The sequence below is a fragment of the Bemisia tabaci genome, chromosome 6 (genome assembly GCF_918797505.1).
Source record: "Bemisia tabaci chromosome 6, PGI_BMITA_v3".
Taxonomy (NCBI): domain Eukaryota; kingdom Metazoa; phylum Arthropoda; class Insecta; order Hemiptera; family Aleyrodidae; genus Bemisia; species Bemisia tabaci.
Genome location: NC_092798.1, coordinates 49,776,910 through 49,802,954, shown reverse-complemented (window position 1 = coordinate 49,802,954; position 26,045 = coordinate 49,776,910). Strand labels below are relative to the sequence as shown.

At 40.9% G+C, this 26,045-nt stretch overlaps 1 protein-coding gene across 1 annotated transcript in view; it reads right to left on the bottom strand.

Moving 5' to 3' along the window:
* Positions 1-26,045, bottom strand: part of LOC109034765 (protein turtle homolog A) — a 539,517-nt gene that overhangs the window by 26,444 nt on the left and 487,028 nt on the right. Inside the window, exons 10-15 of the mRNA XM_072301836.1 lie at positions 23,192-23,351; positions 19,050-19,158; positions 11,174-11,358; positions 6,433-6,756; positions 3,990-4,226; positions 2,868-2,992 (exon numbers count right to left, since the gene is read on the bottom strand). Coding sequence (XP_072157937.1) covers positions 2,868-2,992; positions 3,990-4,226; positions 6,433-6,756; positions 11,174-11,358; positions 19,050-19,158; positions 23,192-23,351 — 1,140 coding nt within the window. The remainder of the gene's footprint in view (positions 1-2,867; positions 2,993-3,989; positions 4,227-6,432; positions 6,757-11,173; positions 11,359-19,049; positions 19,159-23,191; positions 23,352-26,045) is intronic.

Sequence of the window (26,045 nt, the reverse complement as noted above, 5' to 3'; positions counted from 1 at the left end):
TACAATAGTTTCGGCATAATTTTCTACGTTTCCAGCTTTCATTTTGATATTATGGGTTAATTTTACGCACTTCAGGAAGTTAATTTTACAATTTGCACACAAAGTTTGTTTAGGTTCAATTCAGTAAATGTCACTGTATGATGAGTTGAATAAAGTGTTATCACTGAAAAAAAAGTTCGGTAAATCCGAACTAGTTAGGATCATATGGAACCAGGTTTACACAACCGAATTATTCGGACTGTTCAACCGAATTGTTCGGTTTGTGCGACCGAACCATAATAAATTCTCACAGTTCGGTTCAGTGGACCGAACAGTTCGGCTGAGCAGACCGAATAATTCGGTCGTGTGTACCGAACAAAATCGTGGTTTCATATGATCCTAACTAGTTTGGATTTACCGAACTTTTTTTTTCAGTGAGGTTTTCACTTTCATTCTATTTAATGATTTTGAAGCTGGAGCTTTTCGGCTTCCGGATTTTTCCAGTAAATTTGGCAACACGCTGCATCCCCCGTTGCAGGATGCGTCCCTGGCTGAGCACTGGGGCCGGCCAATTATCCCTTTCGCTGCGACGTTTCCAACGCGAGCTTTTCTCCTTCAGCTCCGTCGCGACTTCGCGTCGTCGGTGCGTCAGGATGTCTGAAGCTGCCGCCAGAGCGCGCCGCCTTCGTTACGTTTGTCGCGTATCTCGACAGCTTTTGATCAAAGCTTTTTAATCTCTTCATCCTAGGGCCCGGGCACTTTGCAGGGTCCGCGGACATGTTGCTCTCCTCCCTAATCCGATTTTATTTCATCTCGTGATTAGCTCCGGCTTACATCACAACCTTTCTCCACCATTTACATCTCTTTTCCGCCCGGCTTAGACACACAGCCCGGGCCCCGCTTGATTATTTTTCTGTCCCGTTAACTTCTCGCCGTCTTCCGTAATGATTTATCCGCTGAAACGCGGGTAGCGTACTGTCGTGCTAAGGAAGAACGCCGTATGAGCATTCGAGATTTGCCAAATTTCCCTTGATAAAATAGGTATTTCTGACAACATTCATGCACATTTTTCTTTGAAATTTTCAGATATTTTAGATTAAATTGCGTACAAAATTGTCTGAAATTCTTAGAAAAAAATATTCACGATTCTCCCAGTAAATTCGCGATTTATCAAAGGAAATTTGAGAACGCCCAAAGGTTCATACGGCGTTTCTCCCTAGAACAGCATCGTAGTCTTCAGGATAGCGATGCCGCAGCTGCGGATTTGGCGGCAAAGACTCATCATATCGATGGCCAAAGTGCAAAACCACCTATCTTACGTTGTTTTTTTCTTAAATTTGAAAAGTTTATTTCATAAAATACAATGATTTTACAAAACTCAGTGGGGTATCTGTTCTAAAATTCATCCCACTGTAAACCATTTATTTAATAATTGCTCTAATCTCCGTCGCAGTGTTTCAAAACTTCCGTTTCTATTTCATTCCTTCGAAGAGATACAAGTCAACTTAATTGGCTTGAGGTCCATACAGAATATTCTGATGGTAGAAAAGAAAAATCAAGGAAGTTTTCAAGAAATTACAGTGACAAGTCTTCTAAAGAAAAAATGAAGTATGCCAGGAAGCCTGCAGCGTCGCAAACGGAGACACGTGGCTTTGCACTTAAGCCATCCGTAAATGATCGTCTAAAGGATGAAGGACTTCTACAGGCTGATTATTGTTTGCAGCTTTAGAGACAAAGAAGGCAAAGAGAAAATGGAGCGATCCTATTGGTCGGAACAGGTGGATTTTATAGACTAAGAGAGGCAATGACGGACTAAGTATAGGGTCCCCGGTGGGTTGCTGTTACTTAGTCTGTTATTTACCTCCTTGGTTCGTTGTAACCACTCGCTTCCACCGATAGGATTGCTGCCTTTTCTTTTTGTATTTTTTGTCTATCGTTTTCTCTACTAATGTCAATAATCAGCCTGCATTCCATAAAACTTTGATATTGAGTCATTGATCCATGTTTGAACTCAAACGTTTTGTGTCAGAAAATCCAGAAAATATTGAACCAAAACGAGGATGAGACGGTTTCAGGTTTGTAATTCAAATCACTTACGTACCTTGATAATGAGATCTAATTCATAAACAGTCATATGCACAAATTCATGGCGGAAGAAGACGTTTTGTTGGCTCATTTGAATATTCACATTAATTATTGAGTTCCAAGAAAGCTTCAAATAATTAATGTTAACTTTCAGGAGGGGAAAACTGTGAACGTTTAAAAAAGTATATCGATAAGAATTTTGGTTTGGCTTCTGCACAAAACTCTAGAAGCTAACCCTAACGAACAATTCGGAGCAAAAACGCCTGTTGCTCTCACGATGATTATTGTAAATTCCGGGTCCTATCTACTTTTATGGTCGGAGTTACAAGTAGTAACAATTGGTTTGGTTCTTATAAAAATGCTTCATTGTTACCGACTTAAGAACTTAAAGAAACTACTTAAGACCACGACTTAGGGACTTAAAGAAATTTTACCAAAAACATAATATTGTATCTAAGACTGGGAAATTTGGTAGGGCCTGGAATCCACGATGCATTGCGGTAGCAACGATTTCTTTTCTCCGTGAGTGAACGGAATTACAGCATAACTACTAGCGGTTAGCAATCAATTTCCTCGTGGCTCAATCAATTTCAAGTGAAGTGACGGAATAATAGCTGAGCCATCGTCAAAGTTGCCACAGACTTAAGCGAAAGACCGTGCGATTCGCGAGCTTCTTCCAGTTTCAGCGGGCATTGAGGAGCCGACAACGGTGGATGTTTGCTTATTCATTGGCTATTTGCGGTGTTAGCGGAATTACAGACGCGGTTAATGCGTGAAAGAGAAATAAGGAGGGAATTGCTTACGTGTGGAGGTCTCGTAATGGTTCCATTTAAATGCCTCATCTTTTCCGCACCCTCCGGTTTTTTCCGCTTGCAGTGTTTCGGAGAGGTCGTGCACACACTCACGAAACTAGGTAATATATTTTTTTCTGAAACAAACCAATGGAATCAATGGCTCCTGTTAGAAAAAATGAACAAACGCACTTGTATCCGAAATTCGCATTTAAACATTATTCATCAGAACGGTAGATTCGTTTCAAACTTTCAGTGATCCGTAAATCGTTGTTTCCCGCACGAAGGAACTTAACTCCATTCCAAATTTGCAAAATTGCCTCAAACAATTCAATTTTTTGCGAGAATGCACTTTCGAAATTTTTGTCCAAAATTTCTTGAATTTTTGCATGAGATCATGAGAAAAATTAGTGGAATTTTTCGTTGAAAATATCTCAGCCTCTCCAGATAAAAATGCAATTTGCGAGGAAAAAATTGGCAACATTGAAATGTAGTTCTGTTCCTTTGTCCGGGAGACGACCCAATGATCTAATGATGATCTAATGATGACCTAATGATTATAGTTATTTTTTTCTTTATCTCTTTGGTATTCCTTTTCATACAGATAACTCCTGACCATGAATACGTCCATATATGAGAATAAGGAATGAGAATATGAAACTGTCTGATTACAGGCTGATTGTTGAAATTGACAGATAAAGCTAAAGACGAAGAAGATAAAATTATTATGGAGGGGTCCTCTTGGTAAGGAGGTAGGTAAAAGACCAACTGACGGCAACCTACGAGGAACCCTATATTTAGTCCATCATTTTCTCCCTTAGTCTGCAGGAACCAACCATTTCAACGAATAGGATTGCTCCATACCCCCTATGTCATCTTGTCTATCGCTTTGTCTATCAATTTCAACAATCAGCCTGCTGAGCTGTAAATTTCCCCCCTCAGTCTTGTACTGCCACTCATTAGAGCTCCAAATGTTTGACTCCAAAAGAAAATTTTGAGTTGTTTGGCCTTGTTTTCCCCGCAAAATAGTGTGGACCCAGCAATATTTTCCCACCTATTTACATACAGTTTCGGCCACGTTTCTTACTGTTTTTTCTTGCATGAGAATGAGGTATTGTTGATTTATGCACTCACCTATTTTTTGTGGGATGAGATCTGGATCTTTATCATCCACTATCACTTTAGACTTAGGCCTATGATTCTCCGTTATGTTATTCGAAGAATCGGATAGCGAAGATGAGTATTTGAGTTTATCCCTGGATTTGTTTCGCAGTTGAGTTCTACAAAGAGCGACTAAAATTATAATTAAGACTAATAAAGCTACGGCGAGGATCGTCACCGCAGAACTGAATATAGTTATCCGGTCCAGACCTGAAAGTATAAAATAACAAAAATAAAAATTCACAGCATTAATGAAAGAGCAAATCTATTTAGTGTTTTATTACACCGAATTAACGCGGTGATCTTAGAACGAAAGTGTTAAATACGTGTATGAGCCATCAGGCGTTGCCAAATTTTTTCGACAAATAACGAATTTTCAGGAAAATTTTGACAGTCTCACTTCCGATTTTTCAGAGGCTTTCATTCGTAATTCGATCGAGAAAGTCAGAAAATTTCAGGGGAAAATATTCATAATTTTCCTCAATTATAAATATTTTCTGAGATGAAACTCGGCAGCATTTGAATGATCATACGGTGTTCTTACTCGGCAAGGTAGAATAGTCCCACCGTTGTGTTTCGTTCATTTTTTACAGTTTTTAGTTTTGCAGATGTAAAACTGAATTTTCTGAGATCGATTCAACCAAAATAGACCTTAGTATTACACAAGCAAAAACTTTGAATACGGTGGTTCTACTTCCTCTCAAAACGTAGATTTGTCACTCATAAGTTAAGTTGCAAATTCACTACCTATTAATCGTCCTATTCTCGAGCGTATAAATATTGTGCCGTAATCTACTTCAGAAGACTCGAATTCGTAGCAACACCTGGATGCAATTATTACTGCTTAAGAGTTGGCTATGTTGTATACCTACAAAATTGAAGGCACTCTGGTTTTCGATACACATTTAACCAATGACGAGATTTACATGAGTCAGTATCCTAAAGCTGCAGCGTGTAAACGATGTTCTGTAGGAAATTTCGTTGTGAAAGTATGTCTGTTTGTGTTTTATTACCCGGCTAGTCTCGGAAATCTTTAAAAAAAGTGGAAAAAATGACAGAATTTGTGAATAGGGACCGTATTTTCCGAGAGCAAACCGTCTAAGAGAGCCAAACTTTAGGGAAAAGTTCAAAGTCTTGAGTTCTCAACGGGAAACGCTTTGGCAACAAACTACACGATGTTTCAGTTTAATTTTCTCACCACAGTAGGGGCTACCTGCTCCTTTTTTAGGTGCGTGTCAGAATTCTTAACTTGAATTGAACCTTAAACTCGGGCATTTTTGTCTTGGAACTTCAAGACGTCATATCTCTTCTTTAAGTTCCAATTACTAAGACTTTTCAATTTCGAATTTTGGGAAATGAAGTCCCTTTTCACAGATCCTGTCACAGGTATAGTCTCAATGCAATTAAAGACAAGCAAAACGTAGATTTGTTCTTCCCGACCCTTTTGGCCGGAACTTGGCTTTCGACTCCTGCCGCCTGAGCTGTGGCGCAACATTTAAAAAATCCATTTGCTTTTAGTGAGGTCTCGTTCGTTCATTTTTATCAACAGCCACGATCATGTTTGTTCTCCACCCGGGAGCTCTCCCCGCAAGAAATCGTTCACCACCCGCCCGCCGGGAGAGCCGCAGCGTACTGCTAGCGCGGAACGCGCACTAACGCCTACAAACCTGAGGGGCTACTTCACGCATTGCGCAATGCTTGAAGTATCCCGTTAGGTTTGTAGGCGTCAGTGCGCGTTCCGAGCTGGCAGCGTGCCATAAACTTGCCCACAATTAAAAGGTCAGGGTGTTAAAATGTAGACAATATGACATCAAATTCGAAATTAAAGACTCAAAAACATAAGGCACGAAACTTTCGTGATCTTCCAGTCATTAACCGACTTATTTCTTCCTATTTTTGAGTTTTTGACCATAGTGCGCCGCTGGCGGCAGCTCATGAAATTCTCACTTGTGCTCAATCGCCAATACTGCAAAGTTGATGAGATTTAAATTTCACGCCACAGCTCTAGCGGTGGGAGCCAAAAGCCGAATTCTGGTCAAAAAGGTTGGGAAGAGCATACCTGAGTTGCCACAGAAGTTGGAAAATTAAAGTCCCTGACATTTCCCTGATTTTCCTGACACATTTTGATGAAATTCCCGGACAATTGAACAAATGCCAAATTTTTAAAAAGACATAATCAGAAGTAGTTTTCATGTAAAATTTGTTGTTCGAAACGTCAAACCCACTTGAGAGAGCAAATGAAGGTGATTTGACGATTTTTCCCTGACATTTTCGTCATTTTTCCTGACGTTTCTCGGTATTCCCTGACTGTGGCAACCCTGGCATAGCTACGTTTCACTCATCTAATAAGTCCCAACGGACGTTCAGTTTTTTTTTTTCTTTCTTTATTTTCTTTTTTTCTTGAGGGTGTACTTACCGGACTCTCTACTTTGTGCGTTGTAGGCGAGGATCTCGAGGACGGTAGGCTCGCTTCGGCCCTTGGCGTTGTAGGAGTAGAGGTTGAGCCGGTAGGAGGCCGCCGGACTGAAGTCGCTGAAGTGGAAGAGCGGCTTCGAGGAGGTGACGTTCCTGTACCAGACCGAGTTGGACCCGGAGCCGGGACCCGCCACAACCGGGAGTTGCACGAACTCCGCCAGATAGCTCTGCGGCAGGCCCCCGTCGAAGTTCTCGATGCACTCCACCGTCACCGAATCCGCCGTCCGGTTCGCCATCGTGCAGTTGAACAGCGGAAACGGCCGTCCTGGAATCAAAACAGAGTAGAGTGGAGTAGAAGAGTAGAAATCATCCTTTATCCTTCCCCTTTCGGGTTCATAAAGTTGCAAAGTTATAAACCAAAGTAAAATATACCTATACCAATATCATTTGATATTTAAAATTTTAAAAGTCGTTCAAAAATTTAAAAATCTCACTCTTTGTGATTCGAAAATCTTTCAAAACTCTCCCATAAAAAGACCATACAATACACGTCGCTACAGGTAAGAATATAAATTAAAGATTTAAAATGTTTTTCGACGTGTACGATACGGTTGTTTTCAATTCGCCTTCAGCTGCGTACGCAGCAATTGTTCTTACGAATATGTTGTGCGTGCTGATTTTAGCCCATTACATACTCGACTCTTTGAAGGCGTTTTATGTGCGAAACTAGAGCACCCTGTTGGAGAACAACAGAAGTGAGATTAAATGAATCGCTCAATCTCTATTTCGTTCGTTCTCCGACAGCTTGCGCTACTTGCGCATATAAAACGCCTTCAAAGAGTCGAGTATGTAATGGGCTGAAATCAGCACGCACAACATATTCGTAACAACAATTGCCGATAACGCAGTTGAAGGCGAATTGCTTTCGCACATAAAACGCCTTCAGAGAATTGAGTATGTAATGACCTGAAATCAGCACGCACAACATATTCGTAACAACAATTGCTGAAGACGCAGCAGAAGGCGAGTTGTGCAGTAGCATAAATGCGGAGCAGAGTCGATTCTCCTCTCGCGGAGAAACTTGCACTTTTAAGGAGCGAAATCTACTCTTTTGCGGAGTGTCATACGCCTACATGGTGCTAATTTCACTTTGCATTCATATCACTCGGGGTTTTCGGGGCAAGATAGACCCAGCACCGAATCTGTCCTAGATTTCTAACAGTGTACACCCGGCTTCAATCCGGCATCGCCGAGGCGAGCACATTCACAGTATCACTAAGCGGTGAAATATGCATTCATTTTCATTCCACCACAGCTCGATTTATCCGGAGCATTCTTTCGCGAGCGAACGGAGAACGAAAGCACCTCGAAAAAGAGACGAATCCATGTGCCCGGGAATGTCCCGGAATGTAGAAGTAATGCAAACGAATAGGAAGGACCTCTACAGAGCCGCACGACTTACGCCCACGCGGCGACAGTGGCGCGGCGTGCGGGGACAACAGGAACCACGAGATAAATATCAAAACAAAAGAGGCGTCCCAACTCTAAGCCCCTGAACCCTGCGTTGGCCAGCAGGCGGAATCTTCGTGGAAAAAATTCAACGTGGTTCAAATTCACGAGCCCTGATATTAAAGGATTAACATGGTCCTCAGGGCTCAGGGTGAGATATAGACGTTGGGTTTCTAACATGGAGCGATTGAAATACGCTTCAAGATCTCTTTACTCGACTATTAGCGGCGTTATCAATTATTCGCTGGGTCCCGAATCCCAGCTCACCGGAGGAGGGGGGGGGGGCTCGGAGAGGGAGGGGGGCGGGGGAGATCCTTTCCTCGATGGGTTGATAGACTTAATTATCGGGTCCCTTTGACATCTCGCAGATAAAAACTAATGAAACGGAAATAATTACAACTTAAAGCGACTCATTATCACACCCTAGCCGATGATTTAACCGCCCGGGATTCCGTTAAAAACCCGACTTTTATCGTCCTTTATTTCAGCCCGGTTACACTTGTTCTGCGTCGCTGGCGTCGATAAATCGCTTAGCGGCGGACCCGGAAGCCACTCGCCGCGCCATTGCCAAGTCGGCCGGAAACCTCATAATTTTACAGCTAAGGAAAAATGCCGTATGAATATCTCGAATTTGAGAGTTGCCACATTCCCCCAATGAAACATTTATTTTTCATGGTGCAAGTTTTTCATCGAAACTTACATATCGACGGCGTAAGTCCGCAATCACACATCTCGGTTGAGGTGTCTGAAAATCTCCGCCTCTAGTTATTTTTATAAAGGAGAACAAATTGGACTGCATTTTGCAATTTGGAACTATGAAATCTGGCTCATGTGAAAAAACACGTGAGTGCAAAGGGAAACTAATGGCGCATACGTCGTTTTTATACCGGGCTAGAATTTATAGTTCCAAATTGCAAAATTTGTCCAATTGACATCATTCCTTGAAGTTTATGTAGTATTTTCTTCGCACAGAGAAGATAAATCACGGCAGCTTTAAAGAATTGCCGTTGAGTAGTTTTCCATTTAAAAAACAAAGAAGGACAGCTGGAGTCTGCGACGTCGCAAACCGAGTAATGTGATTGCCGACTTACACCGTCGATGTATAAAAGAATGGGGACTAGACTACGTATCGTTTATACTCCTATTTTCAAAATTACCTGTAAAGACGTTAATAGCCTGAGTCGCTGAAAGTCTCAAAATTATATTAACTAACTAACTAACTATCAAGATGTGCTCCGCACAAGACGTCTGTTTTCAAAACTTCCATTGGGTTGATTTTTGAGATTTCTAAACAAAGCTATGGACACAGGAGAAAAATGGGAAATAAAGGGGTCCTATTGGTGAAAGCTGATAAGTATAACAGAAAAAGGAGGTAAGCTAAAGAATACAGTACTAAGGGCAACCCACGTGAGACCAAATTTCTCAAAAATCTCAAAGTAGATAAGTCTATTGCTTGACTCCATCCAAATTGGTATTCTTTTCAGTGGGTTGATTGTTGAAATCGATATACACAAAGTGATAGACAAAGAAGACAGAGAAGTATGGAGCGATCCTATTGGTTGAAATGTGTGGTCGTATAGACCAAAGGAGAAAATGATGGACCACATCTATAGGGTCTTCCGTATTACCTACCTCCTTTGTCTACTGCAATTACCGACTTACACCAACAGGATCCTTTCATATCCTTTTTGTCTTCTTTATCTATCGCTTTGTCTACCAATTTCAACAATCAGCCCCATTTGAATTAAAAAATTCAAAGGGGGAAAAATTCGTGTTTTTTTACAGAAAATTCGCATTATTTAGTAGAATTGTGGCAACTCCCAAAAGTCCATACAACCGCTCGTTTCTTGTTACCCGGTTCTACTACAACCGTGAGTCCATTCTAGTTTTTACGTCTTTTATTCAAAAACGGTCTTAAAAATCTCGATGTAGGTAAGTCTCTATTGCTTGACTGTATCCAAATTGGTATCCTTTCCAAAAAAATTTCAAAGGAAAGAAATCGTGTTCTCTTGAAAATTCACATTATTTTAGAATAATTATGGCAACTCCCAAAAGTTCATGTACTGTTCCTTGCTTAATACGAAAGTTCTCTCTCCCCGCAATTCTTTCACGGCGCGATCTGGCGCCTGGGGCTCGGGAAGCGGAAATATATCGGGAATTTATTGCGATTGCGGGAGAAAAATCCTATCAGTGGATTAACCGATACCCCGGCGACTTTTAGGGGTCGCGTCAAAAATAAGGGTCGGTATCGGTCATTCCGAGAGATGGCCGAAGAATGGTGTCGGAGGTACTGCCAAAAAATGGCAGTTTAGTTTTCCGCTCCATATAACTGAAAGCCCTTCGAACTGATACGAAATCCTCAATAATCGATTCTTTACCATAGCTTGAAACGGGGATGTATCGATAATCGATCATTCATGCCTCGAGAACTGCCCTGTCTTGGCACAGGACTGAGAACTTTTACGGAATGGTTTTGACCGCGGTGGGATCATGGGATGTATTGGGATGTACCCTGCTGTCGCGATAACATAAGTAAGATTTACTTCTTGAAAATAGCCTACGATTGGAGCTCCCCTTGACTGGAGGAGGTGCGTGAACATTTTAATAAATGAGATGATTAAGATTACAGGCCGAGGTCCTTGTAAACTTTTCGACAAAATTGGTCTCAAAGATGCGATTCAGAATCACAACTTCGATTAACGTTTTTTAAAAGCATTGAATTTCGTTCATTATTTTGAACTGTCCCTAGTAGCAGGGTCTGTAACGAATCTTTTAAAAAACTTGTGTATTTTAATTTAAAAATTCATGATCAAATTCTTAAAATTTACGAAGAAGGAATGTGTTTCTTCAGCGTAATGATTACGAAAGGTCGAATTTGAAAGTACAAGAATTGTTAAAAAAAACTTAAAAATCTCTTAAAAACTCTTAAAAATAATACACTGGTATTTTGACATTTTTAACGTAAATTTTAGTTTGAAAAATCACGTTTTTTATAGGGTTTTCAACACTTATTCTACTTAAATTTTGCATCTCGTAAATTTAACTTAAAAAAATCCCAAAAAGGATTTCCTTCTTCGTAAATTTTAGCAGTTTTTCAAAGTTTTTCACAAACGAATTTTAACATCCTTTGCTAGTAGGGCTCGAGAATATTTTTCAAAATCATTAACGTCAGTTACTTTCAGCATTTGCTTCAATTTCATTCATGAGAAGTAAGAACTGAATGATAATCTTACCTGCTGCGACGACTTGGAAGACGCACGGTCTGGTTTGCACCCCCACGGAGTTGGACGCAAGGCAAGTTAACGTGCCGTAGTCCAAGTCACTGACAGGGGTGTAATTCAGCGTGGAGGTAGTGCCCACGTTGTGATAGTACTCGGCGGGCAGCTCACGGGAGTGTCCAGAATGGTTGAAAGTCCACCTGCAAACACAGATTTGAATAATTATCCCGGCCACGCTAGCACGCGAGAAGGGATCACGGAGATGTCCGCTCAGCTCGTGCCGTGACTAGAGCTTCTTCAAAATCCACTCGGCGATAATCGCAAGGAAAAGGAAAAGGGATACTCAGGGCTGAATTCATGGTCGCTCCTTAAGGTGATTCGACGGTTGCCATTTTTTGTGTCGGAGCGACGTGCCAAAAAGCCAAAAGCTCAAAAATTTCAATTGGAGTCAAAAATTTTGAGCTCTAGTGGATACCAGTCCTTTTTTAAGGTTATTCGACGGTTGCCATTTTTTGTGTCAGAGCGACGTGCGATGTATCTCATCAATTCGTTCCATAATTCCAGATACTTCTAATTTTTTTCGAATTTTGAGATCGCACTTCTGTTGTCATGTAACTACAGAATTCATGTACCAAATTTGACAAAGAAGTTCAACGTATTAAAGGCAGGGTTTTTTTTTAGAGGAAAAATATCTCATTCGATACTGATATCTGCAATCGAATGCGATATTTATCCTCTGAAAATACCACGACTTTATTACGTTGGATTTCTTTGTCAAATTTTTACATGAATTCTTTAGTTATGTGACAACAGAAGTGCGGTCTCAAAATTCGAAAAAAATGAGAAGTATAGCTGAAATTATGGAACGAATTGAAGCGATATATTGCACGTCGCTCTGACACAAAAAATGGCAACCTTCGAATAACCTTAAAAAAGGACTGGTATCCACTAGAGCTTAAAATATTAGACTCCAATTGAAATTTTTGAGTTTTTTGGCTTTGTTTGTCCCATAAAATGATGTGGACCCAGCATCATTTTACCACCTTGTTACATACAGTTCGGGCCATTCCTTAGTATCTTTTCTCGTTCCTTTAAGAAACCATGTCGACGATGAAATTCCCAAACCACGTATCCTGTTTGCAGAGTTTAAAAAGCTCCGCTTACATTTTATTTTTTTGAAGAAGAACGAGTGAGCATGTGTCAAAAAACGGCGTGCACAGAGCTAGGACTCATGAGTTGAAGACGACGAATGGCCACTGGAGCGACGGCTACGTCACTGGCGCTTTAACATTCCCATTCATTCTTATGGCCCAAGCACTAACGAGCACATCCTATCTTACCCACCAAAAAATTCTGTATGGTAGAAATACGTCCAAATTATCTTCAGACAATGCATGCTGCGTATAAGTGCAAAGAGGTGCGACAAAAAAAAATGCCATTGATATCTACATTTATCTACCGTTTTATACCTTCACATCTTACTTTATAACTCTCATGCCTCGTTTTTCTTTGTATCCAATTCAAGACGTAATGTGCCTGGATGGGCCATGGCATCCAATGCACTTGCCAAAAACAACTTCAAATTTCCCGCTTCAAATCGAGTTATGAGGATTGAGAGCAGTGGGATCGAAAACAAGTCCCGGCAAACAAGTTGATTCGACGCATGAGTGAAAGAGGCCGGATGAACCCATTGTGGGATGTACAAGCGGCAGTTATTACGGCAGAGATTCAATTATTTAATCTCGAATCAGGGTTTCAGTAATTAAGAGAAACAAGATGCAGAATGCGTTATTGCCAAACTCTGATATGATTCAGCTTAGAGCGTGTGTGATACTTGATTTACACGGCATATTAATGAAAGGTGTGTCCCTCAATTCGTCGTAACTCCCATGAAAGTACGTAACTGCATTTCAATGTTGCAAAAGTTTCCCGCGCAGATTGCATTATCATCAGGATAATTTTGAGATATTTGAAAGGAAAATTTCACTGATTTTTCATCTGGTCTCGTGAAAAAAATCAGGCAAATTTTCAATAAAAATTGTGTCGGTACATTCTTGTAAAAAATTGAATGGGTTAAATCAATTTTGCAACCTTGAAATGGAGCCACGTTGCTTCGACCGAGAAAAGAAGAATTTTCACAACCTTGACATAGATTTATGCAATTTGGTCGCATAATTCCTCGTGTGCAAGAAAATGAGCACAGGAATAGCATTTTTTTTTTGGGCGAATAGTCAGACTCTTATTGATGCAATGTTGCATTATGCTAAATATGGATTATGCTATGTGAAATGCAGCAGATCTGGCTCTCATTTAACCAGTGTTGAGGCGTTAATGATCGACTGTCGTTAAGTTCCCATCTGAAGCTATGGTAAAATATCGATTATTAAGGTGTTTATTGCGAACACCCCGTTAATCGATCCTTTTCCATAGGATCAAATGACAGATCAATCGATACATAGCAAAGCACGCCACGCCACTGGATCAACCCGTTCAATTTTTCAGGGACGCGTCAAATTCTTGGACGAAATCGACTGATTCCCGCGGAGGTCCGTCAACGGTGTCAGAGAAAGAAACAGCACCCCCCCCCCTTCCTTGCACCCCCCCCCTTCCTTGCACCCCCCCCCCCCATGGAGGCGGAGCCTCAGTTGAAATAGTATACGTTAACTGATAAGTTAACAAAGTTTTAATTAGTTGACAACTTGTCAAACAAAACTTACGCTCCACAGTGCAAAGGGCACACTCTCCCCCTCAATTTCCCCGCGCCCCCCGCCCGGATGCACCCCGCCTTTCATTACGCTTGTCTCTGCAGATTTCACGGGGAATCCGATTGCACAAACGTCGGAGGCGGGGGGGGGGGGCGGAGATGGGGCGCCTTCAACACATATCACCTCGTCTACCGAATGACAATGAGGCCCGGAACAAGTGAGCATGAATTGGACGGCTTCGAGCGAAAGGGCACTATCTGCGCGGGAACATTGAAACAATCTTCGAGTGAGGCGGCGCTTTCGTGATAGGATAATCGCAGTCGGCTCATTCGGCACTGATGATAACGCCTCAATGCAACCGTTCGTGCTCCATAGATGACCGTGATGCATCACAAAGAGATGAAGGAGCGCGATTCCGAAATTTTGATGCGACTTTTCGTTCTTAATGAATAACTGTGATGCATGGAAGAAACATAAAGGCGCACCATTCTGACGGCTCGATGCAACTATGCGTGTTCGATGGATGACCGCGATGCATCACAAATAGATAAAGGAGCACAATTGGACGTATTTCTGTCAAACGAAACTATGTGCATCACGACATGAGCCCTGAGACCCGTAAGAATATGTGCATAACAGGGCTCATGTCATAATGCACATAGTTCCGTTTGATAGAAATACGTCCAATTACGACTGCTCGATGCAACTATTCGTGTTCGATGGATGACCGTGATGCATCACAAAACGATAAAGGAGCACAATGGAGATGTTGCATGACTCTCCCCCCCCCCCCCCTCAGGGTGCTGCGTGTTGCTGCAGTTCGGTTTTGTGTGCCTCGGTTTCGGGCGGTGTTGCCCGGCGGATCTCCGGATAGGATATTGAAGACAAAATTGCATGAAAGTTCAGGAAATGTCAAAATGGAGATGTTGCGTGTGTGAGGAATTCGCGATTTGACTGTTGATTCTTACGCAAAAGTTCGCGAAAAACACGACGGTGCCACTGGTTTTCTCTGAAATCAACTCCCAAGCTCAAAAAAAGCTCTCAAATTGAGGCCAAAATGGAGGGGATATCCCACGCTATCCTGAGAGTCTACTCTACATCAGGACAAACTCTCCATGCAAAGATAGGGAGTAAATGCATTGACAGGGCTGCCACTTTATTTGGGGACTCCAAAACTGAAAACACGGCAACCGTGCTAATGTGTTTGCTCCCTATCTTTGCATGGAGAGTTTGTCTTGATGTAGAGGTGGACTCTCGGAATAGCGTGGGATATCCCCTCTATTTCGGCTTCAACTTGAGAGCTTTTTTTGAGCTTCGGAGTGGATTTCAGAGAAAACAAGTGGCACCATCGTGTTTCTTGCGAACTTTTACATCAGAATCAACAGTCAAATCACAAATTCCTCACACATGCAACATCTCCATTACGACTGCTCGGTGCAACTATTCGTGTTCGATGGGTGACCGTTATGCATCACAAAAAGATAAAGGAGCACAATTACAACTGCTCGATGCAACTGTTCGTGCTCGATGGGTACCGTGATGCATCACAAAGAGATGAAGGAGCACAATTACGACTGCTCGATGCAACAATAAATTTGTGTTCGATGGATGACCGTGATGCATCACAGAGAGATGAAGGAGCACAATTCCGACGGTTCGATGCAACTTTTCGTTCCAAATGCATGGCTGAGATGCATGCAAAAAACATAAAGGCACACCATTCTGACGAGCGATGCAACTATTTGTGCTCGATGGATGACCGTGATGCATCACAAAGAGATGAAGCACAATTCCGACAGTTCAAAACAACTTGTCGTTCTCGATGGATGACCGAGATGCATGACCAGAAAATGAAGGCGCACAATACCGACGGCTCGATGCAACTATACGTGATTGATGGATGATCGTGATGCACAACCAAAAAATAAAGGCGCACAATACTGCCGACTCAGTGCAACTAGATGTGCTCAACGGATGGCCGAAGTTTGCAGCAACCCCCTTCGAGATGAGCTATTTGTACACAATCATTAAAAAGTCCAGGTAACCCAAATCATTCAAATCTCACGTCATGGATTCAGAGAAGTCTTTCCAAATGCAATCGAGTGACGACTACGAAAAGAGAGCGGTAGTCTGAAAACGTATTTAGTAGTCCTAGTATCTGTATTCAATAACGTTTAACATGATTTTTGAACTTCATGAGAGGAAAAATTACTTTGATTCAAGCAGAAATATGCTCAAATTTACCGCCGAAAAGATTTCCTTGTGAATCAATAAAGAAAAGAATGCTTGTGTAAGAAAGGATTGATGCTTACATAAAGAGAAAAGTCAGTTACAATAAGCAGAAACCCGCTTTCATTCAGCAATTTAATTCTTGATTCAACACAAAATCTTCTTGATGGCTTACTTAAGAATGTTTCTGCCTAAATCGAGTCTCTTTTTTCTGTAATGATATTCAACAATTTTGCTAAACATTGTTAATTACGGATGCTATGACTTACTCTTAATGGATGCCTGTCTTTCTTGATACGTTGAAGCGCCTTCAATTTCGTATGTTACCGTGTAACACTTCTGTTGCGAAATAGTTGCTTGAAGTGTCTTGGCACACCGCGGTGCGCGGCGCGGCGGACAAGGACGACCAGAGCGACACGCACATTGGCGCCTACAAACCTAACAGGGATACTTCACGCATTGCGCAATGCGTGAAGTATATCCCTGTTAGGTATGTAGGCGCCAGTGCGCATGTCGCGCTGGCATCGCAGTACGCTGGCAGCTCCGCTCTGTGTCAGGCGCTAATATCTAAACTCGTGGAGTCGACGTTTTTCAACTCATTATTCTGAAATGTTTGCACTGTCTGCATGGAAATGTGAATTTCCGAAATCGTTCGATTTCGGGCTACATTCGGCAATGACGATCGTAACTTTCCTCTCGTTAGTTTTTCTCCTCCGAGACCGAGGAAACTAAATCACTGAACGCACGACGACGACGTACTTTTTAAAAATTTTCATCCGGCCTCGTTTAAGAAAATTTCCCGGCGCCCCCGGGAATATTATGAGCACTTGCAAGTCGGGAAGTTTGTTCGACGTTTCCCCCCGCCCGCGGGACGAAGCTCGCATTATTGCGCTCACAAAAGAAGGACGCAGAAGCTACTAACTGGCTCTTTATTTTGATGTTAACGCGCACACTGGCGTCACAATGAAAAATTCGCCCTTTCATACTCTTCGCGGATGTCATGCTCCGTAGGTGGAATCAAACGTACAAAGGCCCACGCGAGTCGAGCTCCCAAAGTCACAAACGCGGGCGTTGTTTCCAACGTGTATCCACGGCTCCGAACCCTGATATTCTCCCATCACTTGTCGTGAAATCAGGGTTGCCACTTTCTTACCACTTGTGAGATGGCTGGGTTTTCCTTGAGGATTCCCTTTTTTCCAAAAGCTTTTAATTTATGGTATACAAAAATTGTATTTATGGTATGGTATTTATGGTATGGTATTTATGGTATGATATTCATGGTCAATTTATGGTATTTGTGGTTAATATATGGTATTTATGGTTAATTTAAGGTATTTATTGTTAATTTATGGTATTTATGGTTAATTTATGGTACTTATGGTTAATTTATGGTTTATAGAAAGCTTTCTATGATGTGTTGAGATGCAAAATTTCATGCAATTTCATAAAATGAAAGACCCACCCAAAAAGTGGCCCCTTTCCGGGAACCAGGAGGTTGCATTTGTATGTAAGTAGCTTGAATAAAACCTTATGATGAGGTAATAAGCCTCCGGTAAAGATTTTAACTTAATAGGACGTCTGATTTTCGAGACACAGTGTTGCAAAGTTGGCATATTTGAGTGTTAAAAATTTTCGTATTTTTATGGATTTTGCTCCAAAAACTAATTTCAAAGTAAACTTTAGAGCACTTACACGAAGCGTAAATGAATAATTATGATGAAATTTCATTTTGCATATCTACTGCTGCTTCCTCGAATGTCCCTGATTTTTCTGGGAAATAACGATACAAATCTGATATTTCCTCTAACGTTTCATAAATTTTATGGAAAAATAGATATGTTATTCAAAATTGTCAAGAAAATATATTCTCCTTTTTTCTTCATTTTCTATATGCTTCTGTTGGACCACTTCCTATATTTTGGTAGGAACAAAAGAAGATGCATTGGATTGCATTTTGCAAAAAGGAACCAGAAGCATTGCAACGATGCTAAGATTGTGCAACTTCATAATTTGAAATAGAGCACAGAAATAATGAAAAAATATGAAATTTACATAGTAATTTTGCGCCTTAAATTTACAGTATTTAGTGAGTAAAATAGAAACGGTTGATGGATAATCAGATCTCTCTTCCAAGACAAAAAAAGTTGCACAATTTTCGCAACATTGCAATGCTCCTGGTTCCTTCTTGAAAAATGCAATCCAATTTAAATTAATCATGAGGGGAGGGGGGAGTCTCGCTGAGCTGCTATGTTTCATATCCTTCATGTGCATAAACGGCCAATATGCTGGATTGAAATTTCCCGATTTTCAATCAATTTTCCCCTCCACAGCGAGAGACGTTAATTGCTCGTCGCGGCAACACTGAAAGTAGCGTACGTGTGCCATTTTACCTCCAAGCACGTCAGTCAGATTTAAGTCAGAGGGATGAAAAGGAGAAAAGTGGGGATAGAAAGGCAGGTAACGGGTGAGGAAAGAGGGAAAAGTAAGAGGGGGGAGAGAGAGAGAGAGAGAGAGAGAAAAAATTACTGAAAAATAGTTTTAATGGACTTTTCCTTGACACGTTTTGTGGATAAAAATCTTGAGGCTAAGGAGCAAATAAAGTGCAAAGGAGTGGGTTCGAGAGGTGAATATCGGGAAACTGGAGGGGGGGGGGGGCAGAAGGAGAGAGAAAGGGAGCCGAGAAAATTAAAATAAATAAAAAAGTCTAGTTGCATAGTTTTATTCACGACAGGCGTTGCAATTTCGCGGAGCTGCAGAGCTCAACTGAAAAAGACTTTGAAACAAATTTAAATTACTTTCATTTACGCGTTTCATCAAAGCCGACGGGAGCGGAGGAAAAAAGCTCAGTGTGTGCGGGAGTGAAAGGAGTGGAATTAAAACACTAGAAAGAAAAAGAGGGGCGGGGGTGGAGGCGTCGTATTTAAATGGAATACTTGAAAAAAATTCTTTAATCTTACCTGAACACGACGGCGGGCGGGTCGGCCTCGACGTTGCAAGTCAAGCCGACTTTCTCCTGCTTCAGGGCCCCGACCAGCTCGTCATGGCTCTGTCGGCAGATCGGCGAGTCTGCAAAGAATGAAAAAGTTAAAAAAAAAATTATAGTTTATTTAATTCTCTTCGTCGATAAAATAAAAGAGAGTATCTGCCCCTGCTCCTATTAATAGGTGCGAATTTGTTGCCGCTCACATTTTGCTTGCACTGGAAAAAGAAACACATTGGATTCCAACGTGTATCCATGGCTCCGAACCCTGATATTCTCCTATCACTTGTCGTCAAGTCAGGTTGCCACTTCTTACCACTTGTAGGTTGCCTGCACTGGAAAAAAACACATTGAATCTAGAATCCAGGCTCTTGAAAACATTGACAAGAAAAAGCACTCTTGATCCAATCAGATTTAAGCTTAAATCGAAAGGAAATCCGCTTAAATTAAGAGGCTGGGTTCTTGATTTCAGCTTAAATCTGATTGAATCAAGAGTATTATTTCTTGTCGATGTTTTTAAGAGTCTGGTCTCTGGATCAAATGTGTTTTTTTTCCAGTGTGGTTGTTGAAGAAAGTCAGCAGGCTGATATTTGAGATTGATAGCCAAAGAGATAACCAAAGATATGGACGAAGCCATAGACAAAGTAAAATGATTGAAAAAAAATCGAGCTACAAGCCAAAAATAAACTAAATAAATAATATGTCAAACTACATAGTACATAGAGGTGAGAAATAATAGAAAACTTACGGGAAACAAAACAAAACAAAAGTTTCGACCGTAGTTCTATGTAGTTTGAAATATTATTTGTTTAATTTATTTTTGGCTAGTATTTCGATTATTTTTTCAGTCGTTTTACCATGCTCTATGAAAGCCAGCCAAATTGGCTTTAAAATGCTATAGACAAAGCTATAGATACAGCTATAGAGTTTTTCTTAGCACGGCAGTTCTTTTTTTTTTTTTAATAAAAAAGCACGGCAACACTAGTACGTCTGTCATTATTTCCTTAAATTTCGTGTACCCCTTCTTTCTCTTAAAGCTTAAAGCTTAAAATTGAGGCTACATCGGTGTGCACTTCGAGCAAGCGAACACAGATACGAGCTAATTCACCGCACAGTATCAAACAACCCCGTTAACACACGACATTTCTCCAGTCACACATGTAAATTATCCTGAATTCAGGTCAAAATATATTTCAACCCTCCTTCTGTTCGTGTCTGTCTGAATAACCACCCCCGTCCCCATTCATCAGAAACTCTGGTGACACTCGGATCCTATCCTAACCCACCCATCAGATACCTTAATTGGAAAGATATCAGGACTGAAGATTGCCAGCTTTCAGTGTAAATTACCGTTCACTTTTGAGCGTCGCGGGGCCCTTCCATTCCTTTTTCGCTTTGACAGCGCTGCAAGTTGCATGCGACAAGGAGCGAGCTCAAAGAAACGTGACACCAAATTGCACCGGTGCATACATTCATTTATTAATCATAACAGGTGTCAGGTCGTCCCAGAGTAATGCGTCCTTTTTACTTTCTCCGAATGAATTGATAACATTCCATATTTGGCAACATTGGGGCTCAAAACTTTGAGTGCAGTTGTGGAAGTTGCGTACGCCAGATATATTAAGAGCTCATGAGCTGTCACAATAACATCGATCGATCAAATTTTGCGGCAATATTGTGACTTACATCTGCTTCAGATTAAAGAAAAAAACTTATGAAACAAAATATTCGAAGGACAGCATAATCACTATCACGTTTCAGGAGAAGGGACCTAACAATTTGCCCCCGAAGGCATTACTTTGAGTAGAGTGGCTGTTTTCGAGGTGGGCGGTAAAATCGAAAATTCATGTTTGCGTCAATACAGGGCATTAAATTGCATTAAAACCATCGATCTTGTACCCTGAACTTGGTAGAGTATAATTATTTTACATGGTTTTTTTCGTAGGACTATAGCTTCTGAACTGCATCAAACTTCCAATTACCAAACTGCGGTTTGGTTTGACATCTATTGATGTTATATAAAACTGTTAGTAAAAAACTCATCTGCGGGCTGATTTTTTAAATTGATGGACAAAGCGATAGATAAAGACGACTTAAGGACTATGGAGCGATTCTATTGGTTGAAATTTTTGGTTCCTATAGACCTAGGAAGAAAATGATAGACTAACTATATAGGGTCTCTCGTTGGTTGTCGTTTAATAGTCTATTACTTATCTTCTATAGCCACTGGAACCACATGCTTCTACAAATAGGATCCCTTCATATCCCTTCTGTCCTCTTTATCGATCAATTTCAACAATCAACCCGCTGGTACCAAAATAAGTCAATTTTCAGATTTCGTGGTCGAGGAGCCTTTTTAGGTTGTTTAGGGTGCGGTCACATATGGAACAAATCAGGCTCGTTTCAACTTTCGTACCTACTGTTTATTCCCTCAGATTGATGCTCTGCACCCATACACTTCAATCCTTTCTGCTAGGCTCGATATCAAAACTGTATCTACAAGAAGGGAAACAAGTTCCCCGCGTGCAATCGAAGACTTTCAAGTACTAAGATGCTCATTGGATACACGAAGCTGACGCCTGTTGTTGACGGCGCAGTGATACAACTATTCGTACTCGATGGATGTCCGTGTTGCGTCTGCAAAAATTGAAGGCGAGATAGCGCGACGTGGAAACTCGCAATCTGATCAGTTTCCTCTCTGATGAATTCAGTTTGAATGTAATCCAATGTGGCAACGTTGCGATAAAAAGTCAAGAAACAATGTTCCTTGGTTTAATCGGCCGATGTCCTTCGGTTTCGCTGTTTTAGCCGAATTGAAAGCCGATGCGAGGTAATGCGGTTAAAGCATTCCTGCGACACAAAAAGAGAAAAACGACAAAAGACAAGCGACATGGGGAGACGCGAAAAAGTGTTTTTTCTTCCTTTTTCCCGGCGGAACAGAGACCCCCCCTCCTCTATCACCCCCTCCCTATAATGCAATCCAAGAGCCGCACAGTGGAACTAGGCACTGGGAGAGGTCGAACTTAAAATGGACTTTTTGCAGTATGGATTAATATTTCCGATTTGAGACAAGCACATCGAGGATTAAGGAAAGATACCGCCTAAGTGACATTTTTGGCGAAAATGCGAAAATGAATCAGCGACTTTGCCTCATTCTACAGTGTAAAATACCCAAGCTGATGTTTTTAGCTTTTCCAACTCTGCATGGAAGCACTGTAGTGACACTGTAATGTGTGAAAAAATTGCCAATCCAGCCTCAAAATTTAAAAACCTCGCTTCGAAAACCGCCTTTAAACAGTCGTATAGGAAATTTCACGACTTGGGTGCGCGAATAGTTGCTCGGCCTAGTTGAAGCTAACAGTCTGCAGTAAATATATCACATTCGAATAGTCATTCCATCGGGTGAGGAGTGAACTACGCTTCGCAAACCGCCTTCAAACAGTCGTATAGGCAATTTCACGACCTGGGTGTGCGAATAGTTGCTTGACCTAGTTAAACCTAACAGTCTTTGGTAAATATATCACATTTGAATGTTCATTCCACGGGTGAGGCGTGAACCACGCTTCGCAAAGCGCCTTCAAACAGTCGTATATGCAATTTTACGACCTGGGTGTGCGAATAGTTGCTCGGCCTAGTTGAAGCTAACAGTCTGCAGTAAATATATCACATTCGAATAGTCATTCCATCGGGTGAGGAGTGAACTACGCTTCGCAAACCGCCTTCAAACAGTCGTATAGGCAATTTCACGACCTGGGTGTGCGAATAGTTGCTTGACCTAGTTAAACCTAACAGTCTTTGGTAAATATATCACATTTGAATGTTCATTCCACCGGGTGAGGCGTGAACCACGCTTCGCAAAGCGCCTTCAAACAGTCGTATATGCAATTTCACGACCTGGGTGTGCGAATAGTTGCTGGACTTAGTTATACACCAATCATTCATCTATTAAATCATTCTCAAATGGCAAAAGATCAATTTCAGAGAAGCTTTAAACGTTAAATGTTTTTAATTCGTGTCCAAGGTCTCCCAAAGGTTCGTTTCACTGTACGGCGAGGAAGCAGAGAGCAGCTCACAGAATCGGAAAATGAATAAGAAGACAGAGAACGGAGAGGGACTTACGCAATATCCTCAGATGAATAGAATTACTCTTGGCCGCTCCTTCAGTATTGACCGCCAAGCAAGTGAAATGGCCGGCAGTACTTTGTGTTACTTGCTGCAGCACCAGACTCCCGGAGCTCACAACAATACCCGCGCTGGCATTGTGTTTCACTTCGTTCCCCTGCAAAACAGTTTAAAATCATCGTTAAAGCTCTAATGGCCCAGCCGGCCGGTCCTGAAGAAAAACCACGTATCGTCCTGGAGACGTTGCCAAATTTACTTGGATGAACACCGCATTTTCTTGACTATGAGCTTGTTCGCTTGTTCATGTTCAGTAACTTCCAATTCTCGCATTTTGGAAAAGTATAGAGAGGGCACTTAGCTCACAAGAATTTTCTCGGATTTTGTTTGAAAAACATAAATTTAAACCCACAAGAAATGAGTTTAAAGTTGGGTATTGAATTTCTCATTTATACGCGCATTGCCGAAGACGCCAAGATGGCGTCTGAAAATACCCCTCTCATCACGACCACGATCACAATTGTAAGTATTTTTATCAGACGGAACTATGTGCATTATGACGTGAGCCCTGTAATGTGTGTATTCTTATGGGTCTGAGGGCTCATGCCTTGATGCAAATAGCTCCGTTTGATAGAAATACGTCCAAATGTAGGTTCGTAGTGCTGTAATCCATTGCAGCCTTTACTAAAACGCGGCTGCATAGACTACAAATCGTGGTAGAGGCGTTCAACATCAAACGTCAAACGCTCAATATCGTTACCGTGACGAGCGGGATATTTTTGGACGCCATGTTGGCGTTCTCGATGGAGAACGTTTTGATAGGAGCTAAAATACACAACTTTCAACTCGTTTGTCGTAGGTCAATACCGTCCATAAAAATCCGAAAAATTCATATGAACTAAATGCACTTTCTACTTTCTTATAATGCAAGATAAAAATTAATAAGTGAGCTGAATGTGTATCGACGTTTAAACTACTAGACCACGTATCTCTGTTTGCGACGTTGCAGACTTCCTGTCTTACATTACTTTGTCAATGAAAAACTACAAATGTAAATTCTTGAAAATTTTCGTGGTTTTTCTTCACTGTGCGAAGAAAATTCTGTGAAAACTTCAAGGAATGATATTGATTTGTCCTCGTTATAAACATAAAACAGAAGCGGAGATTTTTAAACACAGCAAACGAGATACGTGGTCTGGTAGTTTCACCGTCGACATGAAACACCACGAAATTTTTCTGAGAAAAGAAAATATCCATTCCTTCACCAGAAATTAAATATTTTTCACAGTAAATTCGGCAACCTCCACACGTCTATACGTCCTTTTTCCCCAGCACGGTAGCAAAGCCGCCGACTTATACAACCGTGTTACGGCATAAAACACATATCTACATGATGTTCCTATTGAAGTTACGTTGTTTTTGATTAACACAACGGTTTGGTCGAGCCGCCTTGTTCCTTTGGTTTCATTCTCCGGCGTACAATGGACCCCAACCACTAATCTTCGACGTGAGGATTAATCATTACGCTCTCCGGAAAAACGCCTGCCTTTGTTTCGGCCTCATCATTCACACTTCGGCCTATACATACGTGTGAAGGTTCTGGCATGTTAGATCAGGCGTCGATCGTGTTTCCTCCGGGTGAAAAATCATCGCTCGAGGGTGAGGAGTAAGGCTCAATGTAAAGCCTGTCATCAGAGGCATTTAACTTGATGGTTCGAGGGTAAAATGGATATTATTGGTGTGGATTTAAAATTAAGATTTTACCATCCTCGCTTTTTCAAAGAGAGCAGAAATTCCAGTTTAACGAGCTATTGTGGGCCTTAATGTGTTAAAAATTGTAATTTGTATACATCAGCTTTTAAGTCTCAAAGCAATGTCAATATCAATATCGAAACAATACCAACTAACTTGCGATCAAAAATCTGTGGTTTAATGTGAGCCTACCATAGAGGCATTTTACATGATGGTTCAAGGGTAAAATGGATATTATTGGTGTGGATTTAAAATTAAGATTTTGCCATCCTCCCATTTTCAAAGAGAGCAGGAATTCCATTCTAACGAGCTATTGTGGGCCTTAATGTGTTAAAAATTGTAATTTGTATACATCAGCTTTTAGGTCTTCAAACAATATCAAAATAGCTACATACCAACTTTTGATCGATACCACAAAAGAGGAGGGAATCACGGGTATGATCACTCAAAAAGCCTGCTCTTTTGGATTCACGACACAAGTATGTCCTCAATGTGCTTGTTCCTCACATGAAAATACCTACGTACGAAGATGCTTTATGCGTGGTTTTTACACAATTTGGTATAAGGAGAAGTTATAGCTGGACCAGCATCCTCTTTGATATATAGCCTTCAATCTAGTTTATTTGTAATCAGTTTGTTTACTTTTATTTTATTTTATTTCATCTTTTCATTTTTATAAATTATTTTTTATTTATTTCTTCTCTCTTGCTAGTCAGTCATGCACTGAAATAAGTTTATATTTTATAGTTGTTTATGTTTTGTAATTTTCTCAGTCCGCCGAAGATGGTGTGAATTTAACCTGAAATTCATACATAATCAATGTAATAAAACAGTTAAACCGTGGTCCGGCTATACCTTTTCCTTGCTAAAAATATCTGTTGGCGTGGTTTCCTTCAACTGCGAGAGATTAATATTTCATTCAATGATTCAGAATAACGCCAAACAAATTGAGCTTTTATTTTTAAGCTTTACATTGATACGTATTTTTAAAAGAATGCTTGCTATTTTGGACTCACGGATCGAGTACATCCTCAAAAAATTGTATAATTATGAAAATTGAATAAAATGGTGTAAATAAATCGTTACCCCTTCTTCTTAATGA